This window comes from Carassius gibelio, chromosome A11 (genome assembly GCF_023724105.1).
Source record: "Carassius gibelio isolate Cgi1373 ecotype wild population from Czech Republic chromosome A11, carGib1.2-hapl.c, whole genome shotgun sequence".
Lineage (NCBI taxonomy): Eukaryota > Metazoa > Chordata > Actinopteri > Cypriniformes > Cyprinidae > Carassius > Carassius gibelio.
In genome coordinates this window covers 25,891,240-25,917,042 of record NC_068381.1, presented here as the reverse complement: position 1 = coordinate 25,917,042, position 25,803 = coordinate 25,891,240, and the positions used below count along the sequence as shown (strand labels likewise).

General features: G+C 43.2%; 1 protein-coding gene and 14 non-coding genes across 15 annotated transcripts; all 15 read left to right on the top strand.

Annotated features, from left to right (window-relative positions):
* The first annotated feature begins 781 nt into the window (after positions 1–781).
* Positions 782–854, top strand: trnar-acg (transfer RNA arginine (anticodon ACG)). Its single transcript has one exon. It is a non-coding gene; the product is annotated as a tRNA-Arg (tRNA).
* A 9,425-nt stretch (positions 855–10,279) lies between these two features.
* trnas-gga (transfer RNA serine (anticodon GGA)) lies at positions 10,280–10,360 on the top strand. The gene is given in 2 exon segments: positions 10,280–10,316; positions 10,325–10,360. It is a non-coding gene; the product is annotated as a tRNA-Ser (tRNA).
* A 1,635-nt stretch (positions 10,361–11,995) lies between these two features.
* On the top strand, positions 11,996–12,067 carry trnae-uuc (transfer RNA glutamic acid (anticodon UUC)). Its single transcript has one exon. It is a non-coding gene; the product is annotated as a tRNA-Glu (tRNA).
* Positions 12,068–12,270: 203 nt separating this feature from the next.
* On the top strand, positions 12,271–12,358 carry trnay-gua (transfer RNA tyrosine (anticodon GUA)). The gene is given in 2 exon segments: positions 12,271–12,307; positions 12,323–12,358. It is a non-coding gene; the product is annotated as a tRNA-Tyr (tRNA).
* Positions 12,359–12,690: 332 nt separating this feature from the next.
* On the top strand, positions 12,691–12,763 carry trnar-acg (transfer RNA arginine (anticodon ACG)). Its single transcript has one exon. It is a non-coding gene; the product is annotated as a tRNA-Arg (tRNA).
* Positions 12,764–13,987: 1,224 nt separating this feature from the next.
* Positions 13,988–14,059, top strand: trnae-uuc (transfer RNA glutamic acid (anticodon UUC)). The gene has a single exon. It is a non-coding gene; the product is annotated as a tRNA-Glu (tRNA).
* Positions 14,060–15,439: 1,380 nt separating this feature from the next.
* LOC128022762 (uncharacterized) lies at positions 15,440–17,161 on the top strand. The gene is made up of 4 exons (XM_052610555.1): positions 15,440–15,818; positions 15,949–16,007; positions 16,142–16,395; positions 17,053–17,161. Exons 1-4 carry the CDS (start codon positions 15,446–15,448, stop codon positions 17,159–17,161), a joined length of 795 nt encoding a protein of 264 aa, XP_052466515.1. The 5' UTR covers positions 15,440–15,445.
* Positions 17,162–19,662: 2,501 nt separating this feature from the next.
* trnae-uuc (transfer RNA glutamic acid (anticodon UUC)) lies at positions 19,663–19,734 on the top strand. The gene has a single exon. It is a non-coding gene; the product is annotated as a tRNA-Glu (tRNA).
* Positions 19,735–19,858: 124 nt separating this feature from the next.
* trnay-gua (transfer RNA tyrosine (anticodon GUA)) lies at positions 19,859–19,946 on the top strand. The gene is given in 2 exon segments: positions 19,859–19,895; positions 19,911–19,946. It is a non-coding gene; the product is annotated as a tRNA-Tyr (tRNA).
* A 325-nt stretch (positions 19,947–20,271) lies between these two features.
* trnar-acg (transfer RNA arginine (anticodon ACG)) lies at positions 20,272–20,344 on the top strand. The gene has a single exon. It is a non-coding gene; the product is annotated as a tRNA-Arg (tRNA).
* Positions 20,345–21,568: 1,224 nt separating this feature from the next.
* Positions 21,569–21,640, top strand: trnae-uuc (transfer RNA glutamic acid (anticodon UUC)). Its single transcript has one exon. It is a non-coding gene; the product is annotated as a tRNA-Glu (tRNA).
* Positions 21,641–23,615: 1,975 nt separating this feature from the next.
* On the top strand, positions 23,616–23,687 carry trnae-uuc (transfer RNA glutamic acid (anticodon UUC)). The gene has a single exon. It is a non-coding gene; the product is annotated as a tRNA-Glu (tRNA).
* Positions 23,688–23,890: 203 nt separating this feature from the next.
* Positions 23,891–23,978, top strand: trnay-gua (transfer RNA tyrosine (anticodon GUA)). The gene is given in 2 exon segments: positions 23,891–23,927; positions 23,943–23,978. It is a non-coding gene; the product is annotated as a tRNA-Tyr (tRNA).
* A 340-nt stretch (positions 23,979–24,318) lies between these two features.
* Positions 24,319–24,391, top strand: trnar-acg (transfer RNA arginine (anticodon ACG)). The gene has a single exon. It is a non-coding gene; the product is annotated as a tRNA-Arg (tRNA).
* Positions 24,392–25,615: 1,224 nt separating this feature from the next.
* On the top strand, positions 25,616–25,687 carry trnae-uuc (transfer RNA glutamic acid (anticodon UUC)). The gene has a single exon. It is a non-coding gene; the product is annotated as a tRNA-Glu (tRNA).
* Positions 25,688–25,803: the final 116 nt, after the last annotated feature.

Here is a 25,803-nt window from a genome sequence, read left to right as displayed (position 1 = left end):
CTTGTATTGCCAAATTATTATCACATTGTTACAGTCACACACCAAAAGCAACAGGCCACTACAAAACCCTGCGCCCACACTGGCCACATTTATGGAAAGTGGCCCACAAGCTTGTGGCCAGTTAAAGCTGGCCAGTTCCCATATGGTCTAGCAGTTAGGATTCCTGGTTTTCTTGTACGCAGCCAGGGGTTGACTCCAGTTTTTCCTCTAGATAAAGGTTGCCGTGTGTGTTTTCAAATGGATGACACGAGTATTTTCACTTGGACAAGAGCTTAATTACCAGTTTGAGGAATCAATTCTGCAATCACAGGAATCTGCCCAAATATACTGAACCCCCGGGTTGAGTGAAAAAACAGATTCCCTGAATGCATACAACACTATATAATTCAGAAAACCGTCCTTTTGCATAATTCTTGTTTTGCCAAATTATTATCACATTGTTACAGTCACAGAACTAAAGCAACAGGCCACTACAAGGTCCTGCGCCCACGCTGACCACATGTATGGAAAGTGCACCAGAAGCCCATGGCCAGTTTAAAGTGTCCAAACCCCATATGGTCTAGCGGTTAGGATTCCTGGTTTTCACCCAGGCGGCCCGGGTTCAACTCCCGGTATGGGAAAGGATGCTCCTTTTTGCTTCCCTCCTCAAAAATCCAGCAATCCTGGAGGGCTGGTAGTCTGTTCTCCTGATAACAAGGTGAGAATGAGCAGACATAAATGCTTGCCACCGTCACATCGAAAACCAACAAGTCTGTAACAATCGGGGGTCTTTACTTTTGGTGGGCCAGTGGCGCAATGGATAACGCGTCTGACTACGGATCAGAAGATTCTAGGTTCGACTCCTGGCTGGCTCGCTCTGTGCTTGTTTTTCTCCGGCTTATTTTGTTGTTGTGTTTTTTTTCTCCAAAGTCCAAAAGAAAAGGCAACTCTCTAGGCATTCTTCTATTTTTTCCAAAAAAAGGCACATTCTGCACACCCATTCCGATGTCTAGGGGAGACACGGACATGCTTTGGTATTGCCATTCATCTCACAAAATGCTGGCTGGTGGGCCAGTTGATTCTAGAATGAACAATTTCATCGCTACTCTGTAACCGCTTTACTACTTTGAAGGGTGCAATGCCATGTGGTTTTGATGTCACAGGCTTGCCATTTTGAAGCCTTATCACTAATTGCCACCTGGACATTGAGAATAATTTGTAATCTGCATTAAACTGAACGAGCGAATAATCAGCAATTTTGCGGATTAAAAATTGGTCTCACTTTCATTATTAACCTCACAACATGTCAGTTTTGTACCTTGACAGACCGACGATAGGCAGTTTTTCCTCTAGATAACGGTTGCCATGTGTGTTTTCAGATGCATGACACAAGTATTTTCACCTGGACAAGACCTTAATTACCAGTTCGAGGTATAAATTCAGCAATCACAGGATTCTGGCCAAAAAACTGAACCATGTGTGAGTCAACAAACATGTCCCTTGAATGCATGCAACACTATATATTTCAGTAAACCGTCCCTTCGGATGATTCTTGTATTGCCAAATTATTATCACATTGTTACAGTCACACACCAAAAGCAACAGGCCACTACAAAACCCTGCGCCCACACTGGCCACATTTATGGAAAGTGGCCCACAAGCTTGTGGCCAGTTAAAGCTGGCCAGTTCCCATATGGTCTAGCAGTTAGGATTCCTGGTTTTCTCGTATGCAGCCAGGGGTTGACTCCAGTTTTTCTTCTAGATAAAGGTTGCCGTGTGTTTTCAAATGGATGACACGAGTATTTTCACTTGGACAAGAGCTTAATTACCAGTTTGAGGACTCAATTCTGCAATCACAGGAATCTGCCCAAATACACTGAACCCCCGGGTTGAGTGAAAAAACAGATTCCCTGAATGCATACAACACTATATAATTCAGAAAACCGTCCTTTTGGATAATTCTTGTTTTGCCAAATTATTATCACATTGTTACAGTCACAGAACTAAAGCAACAGGCCACTACAAGGTCCTTCGCCCACGCTGACCACATGTATGGAAAGTGCGCCAGAAGCCCATGGCCAGTTTAAAGTGTCCAAACCCCATATGTTCTAGCGGTTAGGATTCTTGGTTTTCACCCAGGCGGCCCGGGTTCAACTCCCGGTATGGGAATGCATGCTCCTTTTTGCTTCCCTCCTCAAAAATCCAGCGAATCTTCCTGCACCAGAAGTGACTTTTTGGCCAGCAGTAGAGCTACAGAACCCTGACATGTCGAGGTTCTGACTAGCCCTTAGCCCCTTTGATAGCTCAGCTGGTAGAGCGGAGGACTTTAGGTTGGAGAAACAGGGACTTCCAGAATAAGTCAGAAAATATAATAATATAATATAATGTTATACTGTAAAAATAATATATTATACTGAAAAAAATGTGTCAGTAAGCGCTGCGTTATTCATGTATTTTGTTATGAAAATGCACAAAAACACAAATCATGTATTTTTGCAATGAATATTCACGTTTTATCTGTCAATTCATTTCAGCTTTTTTTATCCAGTGACCGCTGGATGCCTTTGTCCATATAAGGTATTTCCTGTAGCGTGCGTCACATAGTGGTCACAAGTTGGTGCTTCTACGAGTCCGTTTTGGACTTAATGCGAGAGAGCGCCCTCCGGTGTCCGGTATGAATGAAACGTACATAACTTGATTGTTTACCCTGGAAAGTTCCCAAATTAAAGTGCGGGGGACGAATTTACGTTCGATTAAATTACGGGGGATAATGATGATTACGCACGCGTGCATCAGCAGCGTCAAAACGGACACATTCCAGGAATTCCATCACTGGTCGGAGCGGGCCGCGAACTCGCGTACCTCTTCGTCTTTTAGGATCTTTACCTCGACTAATGGGCGCCGGCCTTGGCGCAATGGATAACGCGTCGGACTACGGATCAGAAGATTCTAGGTTCGACTCCTGGCTGGCTCGCTCTGTGCTTGTTTTTCTCCGGCTTATTTTGTTGTTGTGTTTTTTTTCTCCAAAGTCCAAAAGAAAAGGCAACTCTCTAGGCATTCTTCTATTTTTTCCAAAAAAAGGCACATTCTGCACACCCATTCCGATGTCTAGGGGAGACACGGACATGCTTTGGTATTGCCATTCGTCTCACAAAATGCAGGCTGGTGTGCCAGTTGATTCTAGAATGAACAATTTCATCGCTACTCTGTAACCGCTTTACTACTTTGAAGGGTGCAATGCCATGTGGTTTTGATGTCACAGGCTTGCCCATATGTTCTAGCTGTTAGGATTCCTGGTTTTCACCCAGGCGGCCCGGGTTCAACTCCCGGTATGGGAATGCATGCTCCTTTTTGCTTCCCTCCTCAAAAATCCAGCAAATCTTCCTGCACCAGAAGTGACTTTTTGGCCAGCAGTAGAGCTACAGAACCCTGATATGCTGAGGTTCTGATCCAGCAAATCTTCCTGCACCAGAAGTGACTTTTTGGCCAGCAGTAGAGCTACAGAACCCTGATATGTCGAGGTTCTGACTAGCCCTTAGCCCCTTCGATAGCTCAGCTGGTAGAGCGGAGGATTGTAGGTTGGAGTGTTGGCCATCCTTATGTCGCTGGTTCAACTCCGGCTCGAAGGAGGTGTTTTTTTCATGTTCCCACCAATGTTTTGGCTTGGAGCTGGCTTTCTCAAAGCTGTCAGCAGAGCTTGAATTCGCAGTCCACAATTAGAAGGCAAAAGAGCTTTCCCTGACCGGGAATCGAACCCGGGCCGCGGCGGTGAGAGCGCCGAATCCTAACCACTAGACCACCAGGGAGGGCTGGTGGGCTGGAGGGCTGGTGGGCTAGTGGGCTGGTGGGCTGGAGGGCTGGTAGTCTGTTCTCCTGATAACAAGGTGAGAATGAGCAGACATCAATGCTTGCCACCGTCACATCGAAAACCAACAAGTCTGTAACAATCGGGGGTCTTTACTATTGGTGGGCCAGTGGCGCTCCATGTCACCTGTAAGTCGTGGTTATTCTTTGTTATGACAGCCAATCACGTTCCCGGCTGCAACCATGAAACTTATGTTTTAGCCAATCAGCGCTCGTATCGCAACCGCGAATTTGCCAATCAGCGCTCGTATCGCAACCGCGAATTTGCCAATCAGCGCCCGTTCCTCATCTGCGATTCTTCGTAGTAAGTAGATCAATTGATAACATTAAAAACTACCGGAGATTTAAGGATCACGGGTGAAGAAGAAGAAGATAACGGTCATCGATTAACTTCTAACCAACATTTGCAATGTAAGTGAGTCTTTTATCAATAAAATTACAATACTGGTGCACAAATATGCATTAATTCATGCTTCAAGAATGCACAGATAATCACGAGTTAATGTAAACTCATGAAGGACTAACTTAAACCATTTATTAATGATTACTACATCAGCAACTAATAAACATTCTATATGATTAATAGATTAAGTAATAAATAAATTGTTACCAGTCAAATGTACTTTAATGTATAAGTTGAGTAATAACATTATATTAACTAATGATTTAAATGTATATGTTAATTACTACAGTGGCCAAAGCTATGCACTTCAACTTCCAGTTGTCAGCTTTAATTAATCTTTAGCTAATGATTTGTAAAGGAAACTGAGGAACTGAGTTATAATATAATATTGTGGTATATTATCTAATTGTCAATGTTTTACTATTTTAAAGGTGAGCTTATTGGAGTGGAATATCTTTACCAGCAAACTGGTAAAGTTCTGCAGGACTACAAGTTGGCCATTGAAGAGTCAGAGACTACTGAGGTTGGTATAGAGGTGGATGAAGGTTATGCTGAACTTGAGGAGTTTCAGGACATCACTGTCCCCACCTTTGACACTGACCGGACACCTGCTGCCTCTTCACAAGCATCAGTGTCTGCAGCATCTGCAGCATCATTTCCAACTCCTCCAGCAACCAGCCCCACGTCATCACTGTTTGTGGTCCCTCCATCATCAGTGTCATCTCCTGTCAGCAGCTCACTGCACGCTGAATCAAATCTAGAACTCTTTCCTGGAGCACATAGCTGTGAGTTTTACTAAAGTATTCATAAAGGTTTCGTATTTGTTATCACACTAACTATAAATTTGTATTTATCACATTGAAAGACATAAATAAAAATTTAAAATAAATATTTACCTTTTTAATGTTGCCCCAGTGGACTGATTATCTGCAGAAACGGATCGTCCAACATTGGAAGAGAACACTTCACATGATGTAAGGGTCCAGTTTATTTTTTATGTACATTTACATGTGTGTAAGCATAATCTGGGTTACATTGGATGTGCTTTCATGTGAATATTTGTATTCACTGATGCTATCAAAAGTTCCTAAATTATCTTTCATTTTAGGATTCGGTTGGACCTGATAATATTGAGGGGTATGGAGCCGTGCAGGACTTGGCAGAGTTTTTGGTTAGCCTCAGAGACCACCGTCTGGCTTTGTCGGGAGAAGAGTGCATCAAGATCATCTCCCTATGGCAGGCATTGGGGGAGTATGACAAGAAAAAGACCATTTACCCACCACGTAACCAAACCAACCTAAAACAGGGACGATTCAGAGCCACTAAGAAGATTGTGGCCCCAGGTGTGGAGAGCAGCAAAAGGTATGTTACGTTTAGTAAACACAGGGTCTACACATTTTTTTATATAAAATATATATATATATATATATCTGAAACTGGCTGAAATATCACCTACAACTTGTTTTGTTTAGTAAGGATTTCTAGTTAAATTAGTAAAACCTGACACCTTCATGACTAGCTTATCTTCCTGTAGCCTGTTAAGTTCAAACTTAGCCTGATTACAACATAAATTATTAGTTGTGATTTACGTTTTATTCTGACTATATATATTAGGTTGCTAAGTATGTTACATTGCTATGAACACAGTTCCAACTGTACACTGGAATATTTAATTTAGAAGAAACAAGGCAATCATTTCTTAAATCATTAAAATCATTTTGTATCATGTGGAGTCAAATAATTTGTCTTTTACTGTACTTTAGTAAGTAGCCATGTAATAAGTGGGATAATATGCAGTCATTATTGTGAAAAAAAACCTGACTTGCTGACTAACAACACCCTGTAATTATTCCACAACACAGTAGAGAACTGATTTATTGATATGACATTTCAACATCAATCTAAAAACAAAACAAAGAGAGACAACATAACTATGCGCACATATTATAAATGAACATTTAGACAACACAAAGCAAAACAGACAGCATAGGAAAGGTAAAATAAAAATAAGATCACACAATGAAAACAATCTTACATTAATAATATGTATTCTGTTGTAATTTGCAGGTGTTTTGTTGGGGCTCACAGTCCTGCACAGTGGCCTGACTGCAACCGAGTGGTGGAGGCCATTTTCATAAGGCTCTGTGCTCTCTACCCAAACGCGGTGCACTGTGATGGAGTGAGGGTGTCCCGCTTCACTGTGGTAGCATGTGCTTACAAGCACATCCAAGATAGATATATAATATAAACGGTATGTTTATGTTTTTTTATTATTATTTTGGCTAATATATGAAAAGTCCACTACAGTGGTAAAAACAATTTTTATTTACTTTTTTTTTTTAAGCAAATATGTCATAATTGTACTGCTGTGGTAAATGTTTGTCTTTGTTTACTATTAATTCTTATTATTTTCTAAGTCTGATGTCAAAATTGCACTGCAAATGTTTGTTTTGGTTTGATATTTATTATATTTTTACACTGATATGTACAAATTTTATTATTGTGGTAAACATTTTTGGTGTATACTGTACAAAATTGCATTACTGTTCTAAATGTTTTATTGGCTTTAAAATATATATGCAGATTAAAAGGGTTGTTAATATTTGCCTTCACACTATTTGTATTCTCACAATATTTGTACATGTATATATATTTGCACTGTTGTTATAATTTTATATATTGACTTTATATTTGCAAATAAAAAGGGTTATTAATCTTTGCACTCACAATGTTTTTGTGCCTATTTCTCACTGTAATTGTAGTTGCAAAAAAAACAAACATTTTTTTAAGTATTCCAGTATTACATAACAGTAAACACACACACACAAAGAAACAGGGACTTCCAGAATAAGTCAGAAAATATAATAATATAATATAATGTTATACTGTAAAAATAATATATTATACTGAAAAAAATGTGTCAGTAAGCGCTGCGTTATTCATGTATTTTGTTATGAAAATGCACAAAAACACAAATCATGTATTTTTGCAATGAATATTCACGTTTTATCTGTCAATTCATTTCAGCTTTTTTTATCCAGTGACCGCTGGATGCCTTTGTCCATATAAGGTATTTCCTGTAGCGTGCGTCACATAGTGGTCACAAGTTGGTGCTTCTACGAGTCCGTTTTGGACTTAATGCGAGAGAGCGCCCTCCGGTGTCCGGTATGAATGAAACGTACATAACTTGATTGTTTACCCTGGAAAGTTCCCAAATTAAAGTGCGGGGGACGAATTTACGTTCGATTAAATTACGGGGGATAATGATGATTACGCACGCGTGCATCAGCAGCGTCAAAACGGACACATTCCAGGAATTCCATCACTGGTCGGAGCGGGCCGCGAACTCGCGTACCTCTTCGTCTTTTAGGATCTTTACCTCGACTAATGGGCGCCGGCCTTGGCGCAATGGATAACGCGTCGGACTACGGATCAGAAGATTCTAGGTTCGACTCCTGGCTGGCTCGCTCTGTGCTTGTTTTTCTCCGGCTTATTTTGTTGTTGTGTTTTTTTTCTCCAAAGTCCAAAAGAAAAGGCAACTCTCTAGGCATTCTTCTATTTTTTCCAAAAAAAGGCACATTCTGCACACCCATTCCGATGTCTAGGGGAGACACGGACATGCTTTGGTATTGCCATTCGTCTCACAAAATGCAGGCTGGTGTGCCAGTTGATTCTAGAATGAACAATTTCATCGCTACTCTGTAACCGCTTTACTACTTTGAAGGGTGCAATGCCATGTGGTTTTGATGTCACAGGCTTGCCCATATGTTCTAGCTGTTAGGATTCCTGGTTTTCACCCAGGCGGCCCGGGTTCAACTCCCGGTATGGGAATGCATGCTCCTTTTTGCTTCCCTCCTCAAAAATCCAGCAAATCTTCCTGCACCAGAAGTGACTTTTTGGCCAGCAGTAGAGCTACAGAACCCTGATATGCTGAGGTTCTGATCCAGCAAATCTTCCTGCACCAGAAGTGACTTTTTGGCCAGCAGTAGAGCTACAGAACCCTGATATGTCGAGGTTCTGACTAGCCCTTAGCCCCTTCGATAGCTCAGCTGGTAGAGCGGAGGATTGTAGGTTGGAGTGTTGGCCATCCTTAGGTCGCTGGTTCAACTCCGGCTCGAAGGAGGTGTTTTTTTCATGTTCCCACCAATGTTTTGGCTTGGAGCTGGCTTTCTCACAGCTGTCAGCAGAGCTTGAATTCGCAGTCCACAATTGGAAGGCAAAAGAGCTTTCCCTGACCGGGAATCGAACCCGGGCCGCGGCGGTGAGAGCGCCGAATCCTAACCACTAGACCACCAGGGAGGGATGGTGGGCTGGAGGGCTCGTGGGCTGCTGGGCTGGTGGGCTGGAGGGCTGGAGGGTTGGTAGTCTGTTCTCCTGATAACAAGGTGAGAATGAGCAGACATCAATGCTTGCCACCGTCACATCGAAAACCAACAAGTCTGTAACAATCGGGGGTCTTTACTTTTGGTGGGCCAGTGGCGCAATGGATAACGCATCTGACTACGGATCAGAAGATTCTAGGTTCGACTCCTGGCTGGCTCGCTCTGTGCTTGTTTTTCTCCGGCTTATTTTGTTGTTGTGTTTTTTTTCTCCAAAGTCCAAAAGAAAAGGCAACTCTCTAGGCATTCTTCTATTTTTTCCAAAAAAAGGCACATTCTGCACACCCATTCCGATGTCTAGGGGAGACACGGACATGCTTTGGTATTGCCATTCGTCTCACAAAATGCAGGCTGGTGGGCCAGTTGATTCTAGAATGAACAATTTCATCGCTACTCTGTAACCGCTTTACTACTTTGAAGGGTGCAATGCCATGTGGTTTTGATGTCACAGGCTTGCCATTTTGAAGCCTTATCACTAATTGCCACCTGGACATTGAGAATAATTTGTAATCTGCATTAAACTGAACGAGCGAATAATCAGCATATTAAAAATTGGTCTCACTTTCATTATTAACCTCACAACATGTCAGTTTTGTACCTTTACAGACCGACGATAGGCAGTTTTTCCTCTAGATAACGGTTGCCATGTGTGTTTTCAGATGCATGACACAAGTATTTTCACCTGGACAAGACCTTAATTACCAGTTCGAGGTATAAATTCAGCAATCACAGGATTCTGGCCAAAAAACTGAACCATGTGTGAGTCAACAAACATGTCCCTTGAATGCATGCAACACTATATATTTCAGTAAACCGTCCCTTCGGATGATTCTTGTATTGCCAAATTATTATCACATTGTTACAGTCACACACCAAAAGCAACAGGCCACTACAAAACCCTGCGCCCACACTGGCCACATTTATGGAAAGTGGCCCACAAGCTTGTGGCCAGTTAAAGCTGGCCAGTTCCCATATGGTCTAGCAGTTAGGATTCCTGGTTTTCTTGTACGCAGCCAGGGGTTGACTCCAGTTTTTCCTCTAGATAAAGGTTGCCGTGTGTGTTTTCAAATGGATGACACGAGTATTTTCACTTGGACAAGAGCTTAATTACCAGTTTGAGGAATCAATTCTGCAATCACAGGAATCTGCCCAAATACACTGAACCCCCGGGTTGAGTGAAAAAACAGATTCCCTGAATGCATACAACACTATATAATTCAGAAAACCGTCCTTTTGGATAATTCTTGTTTTGCCAAATTATTATCACATTGTTACAGTCACAGAACTAAAGCAACAGGCCACTACAAGGTCCTGCGCCCACGCTGACCACATGTATGGAAAGTGCGCCAGAAGCCCATGGCCAGTTTAAAGTGTCCAAATCCCATATGGTCTAGCGGTTAGGATTCCTGGTTTTCACCCAGGTGGCTCGGGTTCAACTCCCGGTATGGGAATGGATGCTCCTTTTTGCTTCCCTCCTCAAAAATCCAGCAAATCTTCCTGCACCAGAAGTGACTTTTTGGCCAGCAGTAGAGCTACAGAACCCTGATATGTCGAGGTTCTGATCCAGCAAGACTTCCTGCACCAGAAGTGACTTTTTGGCCAGCAGTAGAGCTACAGAACCCTGACATGTCGAGGTTCTGACTAGCCCTTAGCCCCTTCGATAGCTCAGCTGGTAGAGCGGAGGGTTGGAGTGTTGGCCATCCTTATGTCGCTGGTTCAACTCCGGCTCGAAGGAGGTGTTTTTTTCATGTTCCCACCAATTTTTTGGTTTGGAGCTGGCTTTCTCACAGCTGTCAGCAGAGCTTGAATTCGCAGTCCACAATTGGAAGGCAAAAGAGCTTTCCCTGACCGGGAATCGAACCCGGGCCGCGGCGGTGAGAGCGCCGAATCCTAACCACTAGACCACCAGGGAGGGATGGTGGGCTGGAGGGCTCGTGGGCTGCTGAGGTGGTGGGCTGGAGGGCTGGAGGGCTGGTAGTCTGTTCTCCTGATAACAAGGTGAGAATGAGCAGACATCAATGCTTGCCACCGTCACATCGAAAACCAACAAGTCTGTAACAATCGGGGGTCTTTACTTTTGGTGGGCCAGTGGCGCAATGGATAACGCATCTGACTACGGATCAGAAGATTCTAGGTTCGACTCCTGGCTGGCTCGCTCTGTGCTTGTTTTTCTCCGGCTTATTTTGTTGTTGTGTTTTTTTTCTCCAAAGTCCAAAAGAAAAGGCAACTCTCTAGGCATTCTTCTATTTTTTCCAAAAAAAGGCACATTCTGCACACCCATTCCGATGTCTAGGGGAGACACGGACATGCTTTGGTATTGCCATTCGTCTCACAAAATGCAGGCTGGTGGGCCAGTTGATTCTAGAATGAACAATTTCATCGCTACTCTGTAACCGCTTTACTACTTTGAAGGGTGCAATGCCATGTGGTTTTGATGTCACAGGCTTGCCATTTTGAAGCCTTATCACTAATTGCCACCTGGACATTGAGAATAATTTGTAATCTGCATTAAACTGAACGAGCGAATAATCAGCATATTAAAAATTGGTCTCACTTTCATTATTAACCTCACAACATGTCAGTTTTGTACCTTGACAGACCGACGATAGGCAGTTTTTCCTCTAGATAACGGTTGCCGTGTGTGTTTTCAGATGCATGACACAAGTATTTTCACCTGGACAAGACCTTAATTACCAGTTCGAGGTATAAATTCAGCAATCACAGGATTCTGGCCAAAAAACTGAACCATGTGTGAGTCAACAAACATGTCCCTTGAATGCATGCAACACTATATATTTCAGTAAACCGTCCCTTCGGATGATTCTTGTATTGGCAAATTATTATCACATTGTTACAGTCACACACCAAAAGCAACAGGCCACTACAAAACCCTGCGCCCACACTGGCCACATTTATGGAAAGTGGCCCACAAGCTTGTGGCCAGTTAAAGCTGGCCAGTTCCCATATGGTCTAGCAGTTAGGATTCCTGGTTTTCTCGTACGCAGCCAGGGGTTGACTCCAGTTTTCCTCTAGATAAAGGTTGCCGTGTGTGTTTTCAAATGGATGACTCGAGTATTTTCACTTGGACAAGAGCTTAATTACCAGTTTGAGGAATCAATTCTGCAATCACAGGAATCTGCCCAAATACACTGAACCCCCGGGTTGAGTGAAAAAACAGATTCCCTGAATGCATACAACACTATATAATTCAGAAAACCGTCCTTTTGGATAATTCTTGTTTTGCCAAATTATTATCACATTGTTACAGTCACAGAACTAAAGCAACAGGCCACTACAAGGTCCTGCGCCCACGCTGACCACATGTATGGAAAGTGCGCCAGAAGCCCATGGCCAGTTTAAAGTGTCCAAATCCCATATGGTCTAGCGGTTAGGATTCCTGGTTTTCACCCAGGCGGCCCGGGTTCAACTCCCGGTATGGGAATGCATGCTCCTTTTTGCTTCCCTCCTCAAAAATCCAGCAAATCTTCCTGCACCAGAAGTGACTTTTTGGCCAACAGTAGAGCTACAGAACCCTGATATGTCGAGGTTCTGATCCAGCAAATCTTCCTGCACCAGAAGTGACTTTTTGGCCAGCAGTAGAGCTACAGAACCCTGATATGTCGAGGTTCTGACTAGCCCTTAGCCCCTTCGATAGCTCAGCTGGTAGAGCGGAGGACTGTAGGTTGGAGTGTTGGCCATCCTTAGGTCGCTGGTTCAACTCCGGCTCGAAGGAGGTGTTTTTTTTCATGTTCCCACCAATTTTTTGGTTTGGAGCTGGCTTTCTCACAGCTGTCAGCAGAGCTTGAATTCGCAGTCCACAATTGGAAGGCAAAAGAGCTTTCCCTGACCGGGAATCGAACCCGGGCCGCGGCGGTGAGAGCGCTGAATCCTAACCACTAGACCACCAGGGAGGGATGGTGGGCTGGTGGGCTGGAGGGCTGGTGGGCTGGTGGGCTGGTAGTATGTTCTCCTGATAACAAGGTGAGAATGAGCAGACATCAATGCTTGCCACCGTCACATCGAAAACCAACAAGTCTGTAACAATCGGGGGTCTCTACTAATGGTGGGCCAGTGGCGCAATGGATAACGCGTCTGACTACGGATCAGAAGATTCTAGGTTCGACTCCTGGCTGGCTCGCTCTGTGCTTGCTTTTCTCCGGCTTATTTTGTTGTTGTGTTTTTTTTCTCCAAAGTCCAAAAGAAAAGGCAACTCTCTAGGCATTCTTCTATTTTTTCCAAAAAAAGGCACATTCTGCACACCCATTCCGATGTCTAGGGGAGACACGGACATGCTTTGGTATTGCCATTCGTCTCACAAAATGCAGGCTGGTGGGCCAGTTGATTCTAGAATGAACAATTTCATCGCTACTCTGTAACCGCTTTACTACTTTGAAGGGTGCAATGCCATGTGGTTTTGATGTCACAGGCTTGCCATTTTGAAGCCTTATCACTAATTGCCACCTGGGCATTGAGAATAATTTGTAATCTGCATTAAACTGAACGAGCGAATAATCAGCAATTTTGCGGATTAAAAGTTGGTCTCACTTTCATTATTAACCTCACAACATGTCAGTTTTGTACCTTGACAGACCGACGATAGGCAGTTTTTCCTCTAGATAACGGTTGCCATGTGTGTTTTCAGATGCATGACACAAGTATTTTCACCTGGACAAGACCTTAATTACCAGTTCGAGGTATAAATTCAGCAATCACAGGATTCTGGCCAAAATACTGAACCATGTGTGAGTCAACAAACATGTCCCTTGAATGCATGCAACACTATATATTTCAGTAAACCGTCCCTTCGGATGATTCTTGTATTGCCAAATTATTATCACATTGTTACAGTCACACACCAAAAGCAACAGGCCACTACAAAACCCTGCGCCCACACTGGCCACATTTATGGAAAGTGGCCCACAAGCTTGTGGCCAGTTAAAGCTGGCCAGTTCCCATATGGTCTAGCAGTTAGGATTCCTGGTTTTCTCGTACGCAGCCAGGGGTTGACTCCAGTTTTTCCTCTAGATAAAGGTTGCCGTGTGTGTTTTCAAATGGATGACACGAGTATTTTCACTTGGACAAGAGCTTAATTACCAGTTTGAGGAATCAATTCTGCAATCACAGGAATCTGCCCAAATACACTGAACCCCCGGGTTGAGTGAAAAAACAGATTCCCTGAATGCATACAACACTATATAATTCAGAAAACCGTCCTTTTGGATAATTCTTGTTTTGCCAAATTATTATCACATTGTTACAGTCACAGAACTAAAGCAACAGGCCACTACAAGGTCCTGCGCCCACGCTGACCACATGTATGGAAAGTGCGCCAGAAGCCCATGGCCAGTTTAAAGTGTCCAAATCCCATATGGTCTAGCGGTTAGGATTCCTGGTTTTCACCCAGGCGGCCCGGGTTCAACTCCCGGTATGGGAATGCATGCTCCTTTTTGCTTCCCTCCTCAAAAATCCAGCAAATCTTCCTGCACCAGAAGTGACTTTTTGGCCAACAGTAGAGCTACAGAACCCTGATATGTCGAGGTTCTGATCCAGCAAATCTTCCTGCACCAGAAGTGACTTTTTGGCCAGCAGTAGAGCTACAGAACCCTGATATGTCGAGGTTCTGACAAGCCCTTAGCCCCTTCGATAGCTCAGCTGGTAGAGCGGAGGATCGTAGGTTGGAGTGTTGGCCATCCTTAGGTCGCTGGTTCAACTCCGGCTCGAAGGAGGTGTTTTTTTCATGTTCCCACCAATGTTTTGGCTTGGAGCTGGCTTTCTCACAGCTGTCAGCAGAGCTTGAATTCGCAGTCCACAATTGGAAGGCAAAAGACCTTTCCCTGACCGGGAATCGAACCCGGGCCGCGGCGGTGAGAGCGCCGAATCCTAACCACTAGACCACCAGGGAGGGATGGAGGGCTCGTGGGCTGGTGCGCTGGTGGGCTGGTGGGCTGGAGGGCTGGTAGTCTGTTCTCCTGATAACAAGGTGAGAATGAGCAGACATCAATGCTTGCCACCGTCACATCGAAAACCAACAAGTCTGTAACAATCGGGGGTCTTTACTAATGGTGGGCCAGTGGCGCTCCATGTCACCTTTAGGTCGTGGTTATTCTTTGTTATGACAGCCAATCACGTACCCGGCTGCAACCTTGAAACTTATATTTTAGCCAATCAGCGCTCGTATCGCAACCGCGAATTTGCCAATCAGCGCTCGTATCGCAACCGCGAATTTGCCAATCAGCGCTCGTATCGCAACCGCGAATTTGCCAATCAGCGCCCGTTCCTCATCCGCGATTCTTCGTAGTAAGTAGATCAATTGATAACATTAAAAACTACCGGAGATTTAAGGATCACTTTTACTGTCTATGGTGAAGAAGAAGAAGATAACGGTCATCGATTAACTTCTAAACAACATTTGCAATGTAAGTGAGTCTTTTATCAATAAAATTACAATACTGGTGCACAAATATGCATTAATTCATGCTTCAAGAATGCACAGATAATCACGAGTTAATGTAAACTCATGAAGGACTAACTTAAACCATTTATTAATGATTACTACATCAGCAACTAATAAACATTCTATATGATTAATAGATTAAGTAATAAATAAATTGTTACCAGTCAAATGTACTTTAATGTATAAGTTGAGTAATAACATTATATTAACTAATGATTTAAATGTATATGTTAATTACTACAGTGGCCAAAGCTATGCACTTCAACTTCCAGTTGTCAGCTTTAATTAATCTTTAGCTAATGATTTGCAAAGGAAACTGAGGAACTGATTTATAATATAATATTGTGGTATATTATCTAATTGTCAATGTTTTACTATTTTAAAGGTGAGCTTATTGGAGTGGAATATCTTTACCAGCAAACTGGTAAAGTTCTGCAGGACTACAAGTTGGCCATTGAAGAGTCAGAGACTACTGAGGTTGGTATAGAGGTGGATGAAGGTTATGCTGAACTTGAGGAGTTTCAGGACATCACTGTCCCCACCTTTGACACTGAACGGACACCTGCTGCCTCTTCACAAGCATCAGTGTCTGCAGCATCTGCAGCATCATTTCCAACTCCTCCAGCAACCAGCCCCACGTCATCACTGTTTGTGGTCCCTCCATCATCAGTGTCATCTCCTGTCAGCAGCTCACTGCACGCTGAATCAAATCTAGAACTCTTTCCTGGAGCACATAGCTGTGAGTTTTACTAAAGTATTCATAAAGGTTTCGTATTTGTTATCACACTAACTATAAATTTGTATTTATCACATTGAAAGGCATAAATACAAATTTAAAATAAATATTTACCTTTTTAATGTTGCCACAGTGGACCGATTATCTGCAGAAACGGATCGTCCAACATTGGAAGAGAACACTTCACATGATGTAAGGGTCCAGTTTATTTTTTATGTACATTTACATGTGTGTAAGCATAATCTGGGTTACATTGGATGTGCTTTCATGTGAATATTTGTATTCACTGATGCTATCAAAAGTTCCTAAATTATCTTTCATTTTAGGATTACGTTGGACCTGATAATATTGAGGGGTATGGAGCCGTGCAGGACTTGGCAGAGTTTTTGGTTAGCCTCAGAGACCACCGTCTGGCTTTGCCGGGAGAAGAGTGCATCAAGATCATCTCCCTATGGCAGGCATTGGGGGAGTATGACAAGAAAAAGACCATTTACCCACCACTTAACCAAACCAACCTAAAACAGGGACGATTCAGGGCCACTAAGAAGATTGTGGCCCCAGGTGTGGAGAGCAGCAAAACGTATGTTACGCTTAGTAAACATAGGGTCTACACATTTTTTATATAAAATATATATAATACATCTGAAACTGGCTGAAATATCACCTAAAACCTGACACCTTCATGACTAGCTTATCTTCCTGTAGCCTGTTAAGTTCAAACTTAGCCTGATTACAACATAAATTATTAGTTGTGATTTACGTTTTATTCTGACTATATATATTAGGTTGCTAAGTATGTTACATTGCTATGAACACAGTTCCAACTGTACATTGGAATATTTAATTTAGAAGAAACAAGGCAATCATTTCTTAAATCATTAAAATCATTTTGTATCATGTTGAGTCAAATAATTTGTCTTTTACTGTACTTTAGTAAGTAGCCATGTAATAAGTGGGATAATATGCAGTCATTATTGTGAAAAAAACCTGACAGGCTGACTAACAACACCCTGTAATTATTCCACAACACAGTAGAGAACTGATTTATTGATATGACATTTCAACATCAATCTAAAAACAAAACAAAGAGAGACAACATAACTATGCGCACATATTATAAATGAACATTTAGACAACACAAAGCAAAACAGACAGCATAGGAAAGGTAAAATAAAAATAAGATCACACAATGAAAACAATCTTACATTAATAATATGTATTCTGTTGTAATTTGCAGGTGTTTCGTTGGGGCTCACAGTCCTGCACAGTGGCCTGACTGCAACCGAAGGCCATTTTCACAAGGCTCTGTGCTCTCTACCCAAACGCAGTGCGCTGTGATGGAATGAGGGTGTCCCGCTTCACTGTGGTAGCATGTGCTTACAAGCACATCCAAGATAGATATATAATATAAACGGTATGTTTATGTTTTTTATTATTATTTTGGCTAATATATGAAAAGTCCACTACAGTGGTAAAAACTATTTTTTTATTTACTTTTTTTTTTTAAGCAAATATGTCATAATTGCACTACTGTGGTAAATGTTTGTCTTTGTTTACTATTAATTCTTATTATTTTCTTAGTCTGATGTCAAAATTGCACTGCAAATGTTTGTTTTGGTTTTTACACTGATATGTACAAATTTTATTATTGTGGTAAACATTTTTGGTGTATACTGTACAAAATTGCATTACTGTTCTAAATGTTTTATTGGCTTTAAAATATATATGCAGATTAAAAGGGTTGTTAATATTTGCCCTCACACTATTGTTATTGTTCCTATTTGTATTCTCACAATATTTGTAAATGTATATATATTTGCACTGTTGTTATAATTTTATATAATGACTTTATATTTGCAAATAAAAAGGGTTGTTAATCTTTGCACTCACAATGTTTTTGTGCCTATTTCTCACTGTAATTGTAGTTTGCAAAAAAAAACCCATGTTTTTAAGTATTCCAGTATTACATAACAGTAAAACACACACACAAAGAAACAGGGACTTCCAGAATAAGTCAGAACATATAATAATATAATATAATGTTATACTGTAAAAATAATATATTATACTGAAAAAAAAAGTGTCAGTAAGCGCTGCGTTATTCATGTATTTTGTTATGAAAATGCACAAAAACACAAATCATGTATTTTTGCAATGAATAGTCACGTTTTATCTGTCAAATAATTTCGGCTTTTTTTATCCAGCTGGATGCCTTTGTCCATATAAGGTATTTCCTGTAGCGTGCGTCACATAGTGGTCACAAGTTGGTGCTTCTACGAGTCCGTTTTGGAGTTAATGCGAGAGAGCGCCCTCCGGCGTCCGGTATGAATGAAACGTACATAACGTGTTTGTTTACCCTGGAAAGTTCCCAAATTAAAGTGCGGGGTACGAATTTACGTTCGATTAAATTACGGGGGATAATGATGATTACGCACGCGTGCATCAGCAGCGTCAAAACGAACACATTCTAGGAATTACATCACTGGTCGGAGCGGGCCGCGAACTCGCGTACCTGTGCGTCTTTTAGGATCTTTACCTCGACTAATGGGCGCCGGCCTTGGCACAATGGATAACGCGTCTGACTACGGATCAGAAGATTCTAGGTTTGACTCCTGGCTGGCTCGCTCTGTGTTTGTTTTTCTCCGGCTTATTTTGTTGTTGTGTTTTTTTTCTCCAAAGTCCAAAAGAAAAGGCAACTCTCTAGGCATTCTTCTATTTTTTCCAAAAAAGGCACATTCTGCACACCCATTCCGATGTCTAGGGGAGACACGGACATGCTTTGGTATTGCCATTCGTCTCACAAAATGCAGGCTGGTGGGCCAGTTGATTCTAGAATGAACAATTTCATCGCTACTCTGTAACCGCTTTACTACTTTGAAGGGTGCAATGCCATGTGGTTTTGATGTCACAGGCTTGCCATTTTGAAGCCTTATCACTAATTGCCACCTGGACATTGAGAATAATTTGTAATCTGCATTAAACTGAACGAGCGAATAATCAGCAATTTTGCGGATTAAAAGTTGGTCTCACTTTCATTATTAACCTCACAACATGTCAGTTTTGTACCTTGACAGACCGACGATAGGCAGTTTTTCCTCTAGATAACGGTTGCCGTGTGTGTTTTCAGATGCATGACACAAGTATTTTCACCTGGACAAGACCTTAATTACCAGTTCGAGGTATAAATTCAGCAATCACAGGATTCTGGCCAAAAAACTGAACCATGTGTGAGTCAACAAACATGTCCCTTGAATGCATGCAACACTATATATTTCAGTAAACCGTCCCTTCGGATGATTCTTGTATTGCCAAATTATTATCACATTGTTACAGTCACACACCAAAAGCAACAGGCCACTACAAAACCCTGCGCCCACACTGGCCACATTTATGGAAAGTGGCCCACAAGCTTGTGGCCAGTTAAAGCTGGCCAGTTCCCATATGGTCTAGCAGTTAGGATTCCTGGTTTTCTCGTACGCAGCCAGGGGTTGACTCCAGTTTTTCCTCTAGATAAAGGTTGCCGTGTGTGTTTTCAAATGGATGACACGAGTATTTTCACTTGGACAAGAGCTTAATTACCAGTTTGAGGAATCAATTCTGCAATCACAGGAATCTGCCCAAATACACTGAACCCCCGGGTTGAGTGAAAAAACAGATTCCCTGAATGCATACAACACTATATAATTCAGAAAACCGTCCTTTTGGATAATTCTTGTTTTGCCAAATTATTATCACATTGTTACAGTCACAGAACTAAAGCAACAGGCCACTACAAGGTCCTGCGCCCACGCTGACCACATGTATGGAAAGTGCGCCAGAAGCCCATGGCCAGTTTAAAGTGTCCAAATCCCATATGGTCTAGCGGTTAGGATTCCTGGTTTTCACCCAGGCGGCCCGGGTTCAACTCCCGGTATGGGAATGCATGCTCCATTTTGCTTCCCTCCTCAAAAATCCAGCAAATCTTCCTGCACCAGAAGTGACTTTTTGGCCAGCAGTAGAGCTACAGAACCCTGATATGTCGAGGTTCTGACTAGCCCTTAGCCCCTTCGATAGCTCAGCTGGTAGAGCGGAGGACTGTAGGTTGGAGTGTTGGCCATCCTTAGGTCGCTGGTTCAACTCCGGCTCGAAGGAGGTGTTTTTTTTTCATGTTCCCACCAATTTTTTGGTTTGGAGCTGGCTTTCTCACAGCTGTCAGCAGAGCTTGAATTCGCAGTCCACAATTGGAAGGCAAAAGAGCTTTCCCTGACCGGGAATCGAACCCGGGCCGCGGCGGTGAGAGCGCCGAATCCTAACCACTAGACCACCAGGGAGGGATGGTGGGCTGGAGGGCTGGTGGGCTGGTGGGCTGGTAGTATGTTCTCCTGATAACAAGGTGAGAATGAGCAGACATCAATGCTTGCCACCGTCACATCGAAAACCAACAAGTCTGTAACAATCGGGGGTCTCTACTACTGGTGGGCCAGTGGCGCAATGGATAACGCGTCTGACTACGGATCAGAAGATTCTAGGTTCGACTCCTGGCTGGCTCGCTCTGTGCTTGTTTTTCTACGGCTTATTTTGTTGTTGTGTTTTTTTTCTCCAAAGTCCAAAAGAAAAGGCAACTCTCTAGGCATTCTTCTATTTTTTCCAAAAAAAGGCACATTCTGCACACCCATTCCGATGTCTAGGGGAGACACGGACATGCTTTGGTATTGTCATTCGTCTCACAAAATGCAGGCTGGTGGGCCAGTTGATTCTAGAATGAACAATTTCATCGCTACTCTGTAACCGCTTTACTACTTTGAAGGGTGCAATGCCATGTGGTTTTGATGTCACAGGCTTGCCATTTTGAAGCCTTATCACTAATTGCCACCTGGGCATTGAGAATAATTTGTAATCTGCATTAAACTGAACGAGCGAATAATCAGCAATTTTGCGGATTAAAAGTTGGTCTCACTTTCATTATTAACCTCACAACATGTCAGTTTTGTACCTTGACAGACCGACGATAGGCAGTTTTTCCTCTAGATAACGGTTGCCATGTGTGTTTTCAGATGCATGACACAAGTATTTTCACCTGGACAAGACCTTAATTACCAGTTCGAGGTATAAATTCAGCAATCACAGGATTCTGGCCAAAAAACTGAACCATGTGTGAGTCAACAAACATGTCCCTTGAATGCATGCAACACTATATATTTCAGTAAACCGTCCCTTCGGATGATTCTTGTATTGCCAAATTATTATCACATTGTTACAGTCACACACCAAAAGCAACAGGCCACTACAAAACCCTGCGCCCACACTGGCCACATTTATGGAAAGTGGCCCACAAGCTTGTGGCCAGTTAAAGCTGGCCAGTTCCCATATGGTCTAGCAGTTAGGATTCCTGGTTTTCTCGTACGCAGCCAGGGGTTGACTCCAGTTTTTCCTCTAGATAAAGGTTGCCGTGTGTGTTTTCAAATGGATGACACGAGTATTTTCACTTGGACAAGAGCTTAATTACCAGTTTGAGGAATCAATTCTGCAATCACAGGAATCTGCCCAAATACACTGAACCCCCGGGTTGAGTGAAAAAACAGATTCCCTGAATGCATACAACACTATATAATTCAGAAAACCGTCCTTTTGGATAATTCTTGTTTTGCCAAATTAGTATCACATTGTTACAGTCACAGAACTAAAGCAACAGGCCACTACAAGGTCCTGCGCCCACGCTGACCACATGTATGGAAAGTGCGCCAGAAGCCCATGGCCAGTTTAAATTGTCCAAATCCCATATGGTCTAGCGGTTAGGATTCCTGGTTTTCACCCAGGCGGCCCGGGTTCAACTCCCGGTATGGGAATGCATGCTCCTTTTTGCTTCCCTCCTCAAAAATCCAGCAAATCTTCCTGCACCAGAAGTGACTTTTTGGCCAGCAGTAGAGCTACAGAACCCTGATATGTCGAGGTTCTGATCCAGCAAATCTTCCTGCACCAGAAGTGACTTTTTGGCCAGCAGTAGAGCTACAGAACCCTGATATGTCGAGGTTCTGACTAGATCTTAGCCCCTTCGATAGCTCAGCTGGTAGAGCGGAGGACTGTAGGTTGGAGTGTTGGCCATCCTTAGGTCGCTGGTTCAACTCTGGCTCGAAGGAGGTGTTTTTTTTCATGTTCCCACCAATTTTTTGGTTTGGAGCTGGCTTTCTCACAGCTGTCAGCAGAGCTTGAATTCGCAGTCCACAATTGGAAGGCAAAAGAGCTTTCCCTGACCGGGAATCGAACCCGGGCCGCGGCGGTGAGAGCGCCGAATCCTAACCACTAGACCACCAGGGAGGGCTGGTGGGCTGGAGGGCTGGTGGGCTGGTGGGCTGGAGGGCTGGTGGGCTGGTGGGCTGGAGGGCTGGAGGGCTGGTGGGCTGGTGGGCTGGAGGGCTGGTAGTCTGTTCTCCTGATAACAAGGTGAGAATGAGCAGACATCAATGCTTGCCACCGTCACATCGAAAACCAACAAGTCTGTAACAATCGGAGGTCTTTAGTATTGGTGGGCCAGTGGCGCAATGGATAACGCGTCTGACTAAGGATCAGAAGATTCTAGGTTTGACTCCTGGCTGGATCGCTCTGTGTTTGTTTTTCTCCGGCTTATTTTGTTGTTGTGTTTTTTTTCTCCAAAGTCCAAAAGAAAAGGCAACTCTCTAGGCATTCTTCTATTTTTTCCAAAAAAGGCACATTCTGCACACCCATTCCGATGTCTAGGGGAGACACGGACATGCTTTGGTATTGCCATTCGTCTCACAAAATGCAGGCTGGTGGGCCAGTTGATTTTAGAATGAACAATTTCATCGCTACTCTGTAACCGCTTTACTACTTTGAAGGGTGCAATGCCATTTGGTTTTGATGTCACAGGCTTGCCATTTTGAAGCCTTATCACTAATTGCCACCTGGACATTGAGAATAATTTGTAATCTGCATTAAACTGAACGAGCGAATAATCAGCAATTTTGCGGATTAAAAGTTGGTCTCACTTTCATTATTAACCTCACAACATGTCAGTTTTGTACCTTGACAGACCGACGATAGGCAGTTTTTCCTCTAGATAACGGTTGCCGTGTGTGTTTTCAGATGCATGACACAAGTATTTTCACCTGGACAAGACCTTAATTACCAGTTCGAGGTATAAATTCAGCAATCACAGGATTCTGGCCAAAAAACTGAACCATGTGTGAGTCAACAAACATGTCCCTTGAATGCATGCAACACTATATATTTCAGTAAACCGTCCCTTCGGATGATTCTTGTATTGGCAAATTATTATCACATTGTTACAGTCACACACCAAAAGCAACAGGCCACTACAAAACCCTGCGCCCACACTGGCCACATTTATGGAAAGTGGCCCACAAGCTTGTGGCCAGTTAAAGCTGGCCAGTTCCCATATGGTCTAGCAGTTAGGATTCCTGGTTTTCTCGTACGCAGCCAGGGGTTGACTCCAGTTTTTCCTCTAGATAAAGGTTGCCGTGTGTGTTTTCAAATGGATGACTCGAGTATTTTCACTTGGACAAGAGCTTAATTACCAGTTTGAGGAATCAATTCTGCAATCACAGGAATCTGCCCAAATACACTGAACCCCCGGGTTGAGTGAAAAAACAGATTCCCTGAATGCATACAACACTATATAATTCAGAAAACCGTCCTTTTGGATAATTCTTGTTTTGCCAAATTATTATCACATTGTTACAGTCACAGAACTAAAGCAACAGGCCACTACAAGGTCCTGCGCCCACGCTGACCACATGTATGGAAAGTGCGCCAGAAGCCCATGGCCAGTTTAAAGTGTCCAAATCCCATATGGTCTAGCGGTTAGGATTCCTGGTTTTCACCCAGGCGGCCCGGGTTCAACTCCCGGTATGGGAATGCATGCTCCTTTTTGCTTCCCTCCTCAAAAATCCAGCAAATCTTCCTGCACCAGAAGTGACTTTTTGGCCAACAGTAGAGCTACAGAACCCTGATATGTCGAGGTTCTGATCCAGCAAATCTTCCTGCACCAGAAGTGACTTTTTGGCCAGCAGTAGAGCTACAGAACCCTGATATGTCGAGGTTCTGACTAGCCCTTAGCCCCTTCGATAGCTCAGCTGGTAGAGCGGAGGACTGTAGGTTGGAGTGTTGGCCATCCTTAGGTCGCTGGTTCAACTCCGGCTCGAAGGAGGTGTTTTTTTTCATGTTCCCACCAATTTTTTGGTTTGGAGCTGGCTTTCTCACAGCTGTCAGCAGAGCTTGAATTCGCAGTCCACAATTGGAAGGCAAAAGAGCTTTCCCTGACCGGGAATCGAACCCGGGCCGCGGCGGTGAGAGCGCCGAATCCTAACCACTAGACCACCAGGGAGGGATGGTGGGCTGGTGGGCTGGAGGGCTGGTGGGCTGGTGGGCTGGTGGGCTGGTAGTATGTTCTCCTGATAACAAGGTGAGAATGAGCAGACATCAATGCTTGCCACCGTCACATCGAAAACCAACAAGTCTGTAACAATCGGGGGTCTCTACTAATGGTGGGCCAGTGGCGCAATGGATAACGCGTCTGACTACGGATCAGAAGATTCTAGGTTCGACTCCTGGCTGGCTCGCTCTGTGCTTGCTTTTCTCCGGCTTATTTTGTTGTTGTGTTTTTTTTCTCCAAAGTCCAAAAGAAAAGGCAACTCTCTAGGCATTCTTCTATTTTTTCCAAAAAAAGGCACATTCTGCACACCCATTCCGATGTCTAGGGGAGACACGGACATGCTTTGGTATTGCCATTCGTCTCACAAAATGCAGGCTGGTGGGCCAGTTGATTCTAGAATGAACAATTTCATCGCTACTCTGTAACCGCTTTACTACTTTGAAGGGTGCAATGCCATGTGGTTTTGATGTCACAGGCTTGCCATTTTGAAGCCTTATCACTAATTGCCACCTGGGCATTGAGAATAATTTGTAATCTGCATTAAACTGAACGAGCGAATAATCAGCAATTTTGCGGATTAAAAGTTGGTCTCACTTTCATTATTAACCTCACAACATGTCAGTTTTGTACCTTGACAGACCGACGATAGGCAGTTTTTCCTCTAGATAACGGTTGCCATGTGTGTTTTCAGATGCATGACACAAGTATTTTCACCTGGACAAGACCTTAATTACCAGTTCGAGGTATAAATTCAGCAATCACAGGATTCTGGCCAAAAAACTGAACCATGTGTGAGTCAACAAACATGTCCCTTGAATGCATGCAACACTATATATTTCAGTAAACCGTCCCTTCGGATGATTCTTGTATTGCCAAATTATTATCACATTGTTACAGTCACACACCAAAAGCAACAGGCCACTACAAAACCCTGCGCCCACACTGGCCACATTTATGGAAAGTGGCCCACAAGCTTGTGGCCAGTTAAAGCTGGCCAGTTCCCATATGGTCTAGCAGTTAGGATTCCTGGTTTTCTCGTACGCAGCCAGGGGTTGACTCCAGTTTTTCCTCTAGATAAAGGTTGCCGTGTGTGTTTTCAAATGGATGACACGAGTATTTTCACTTGGACAAGAGCTTAATTACCAGTTTGAGGAATCAATTCTGCAATCACAGGAATCTGCCCAAATACACTGAACCCCCGGGTTGAGTGAAAAAACAGATTCCCTGAATGCATACAACACTATATAATTCAGAAAACCGTCCTTTTGGATAATTCTTGTTTTGCCAAATTAGTATCACATTGTTACAGTCACAGAACTAAAGCAACAGGCCACTACAAGGTCCTGCGCCCACGCTGACCACATGTATGGAAAGTGCGCCAGAAGCCCATGGCCAGTTTAAATTGTCCAAATCCCATATGGTCTAGCGGTTAGGATTCCTGGTTTTCACCCAGGCGGCCCGGGTTCAACTCCCGGTATGGGAATGCATGCTCCTTTTTGCTTCCCTCCTCAAAAATCCAGCAAATCTTCCTGCACCAGAAGTGACTTTTTGGCCAGCAGTAGAGCTACAGAACCCTGATATGTCGAGGTTCTGATCCAG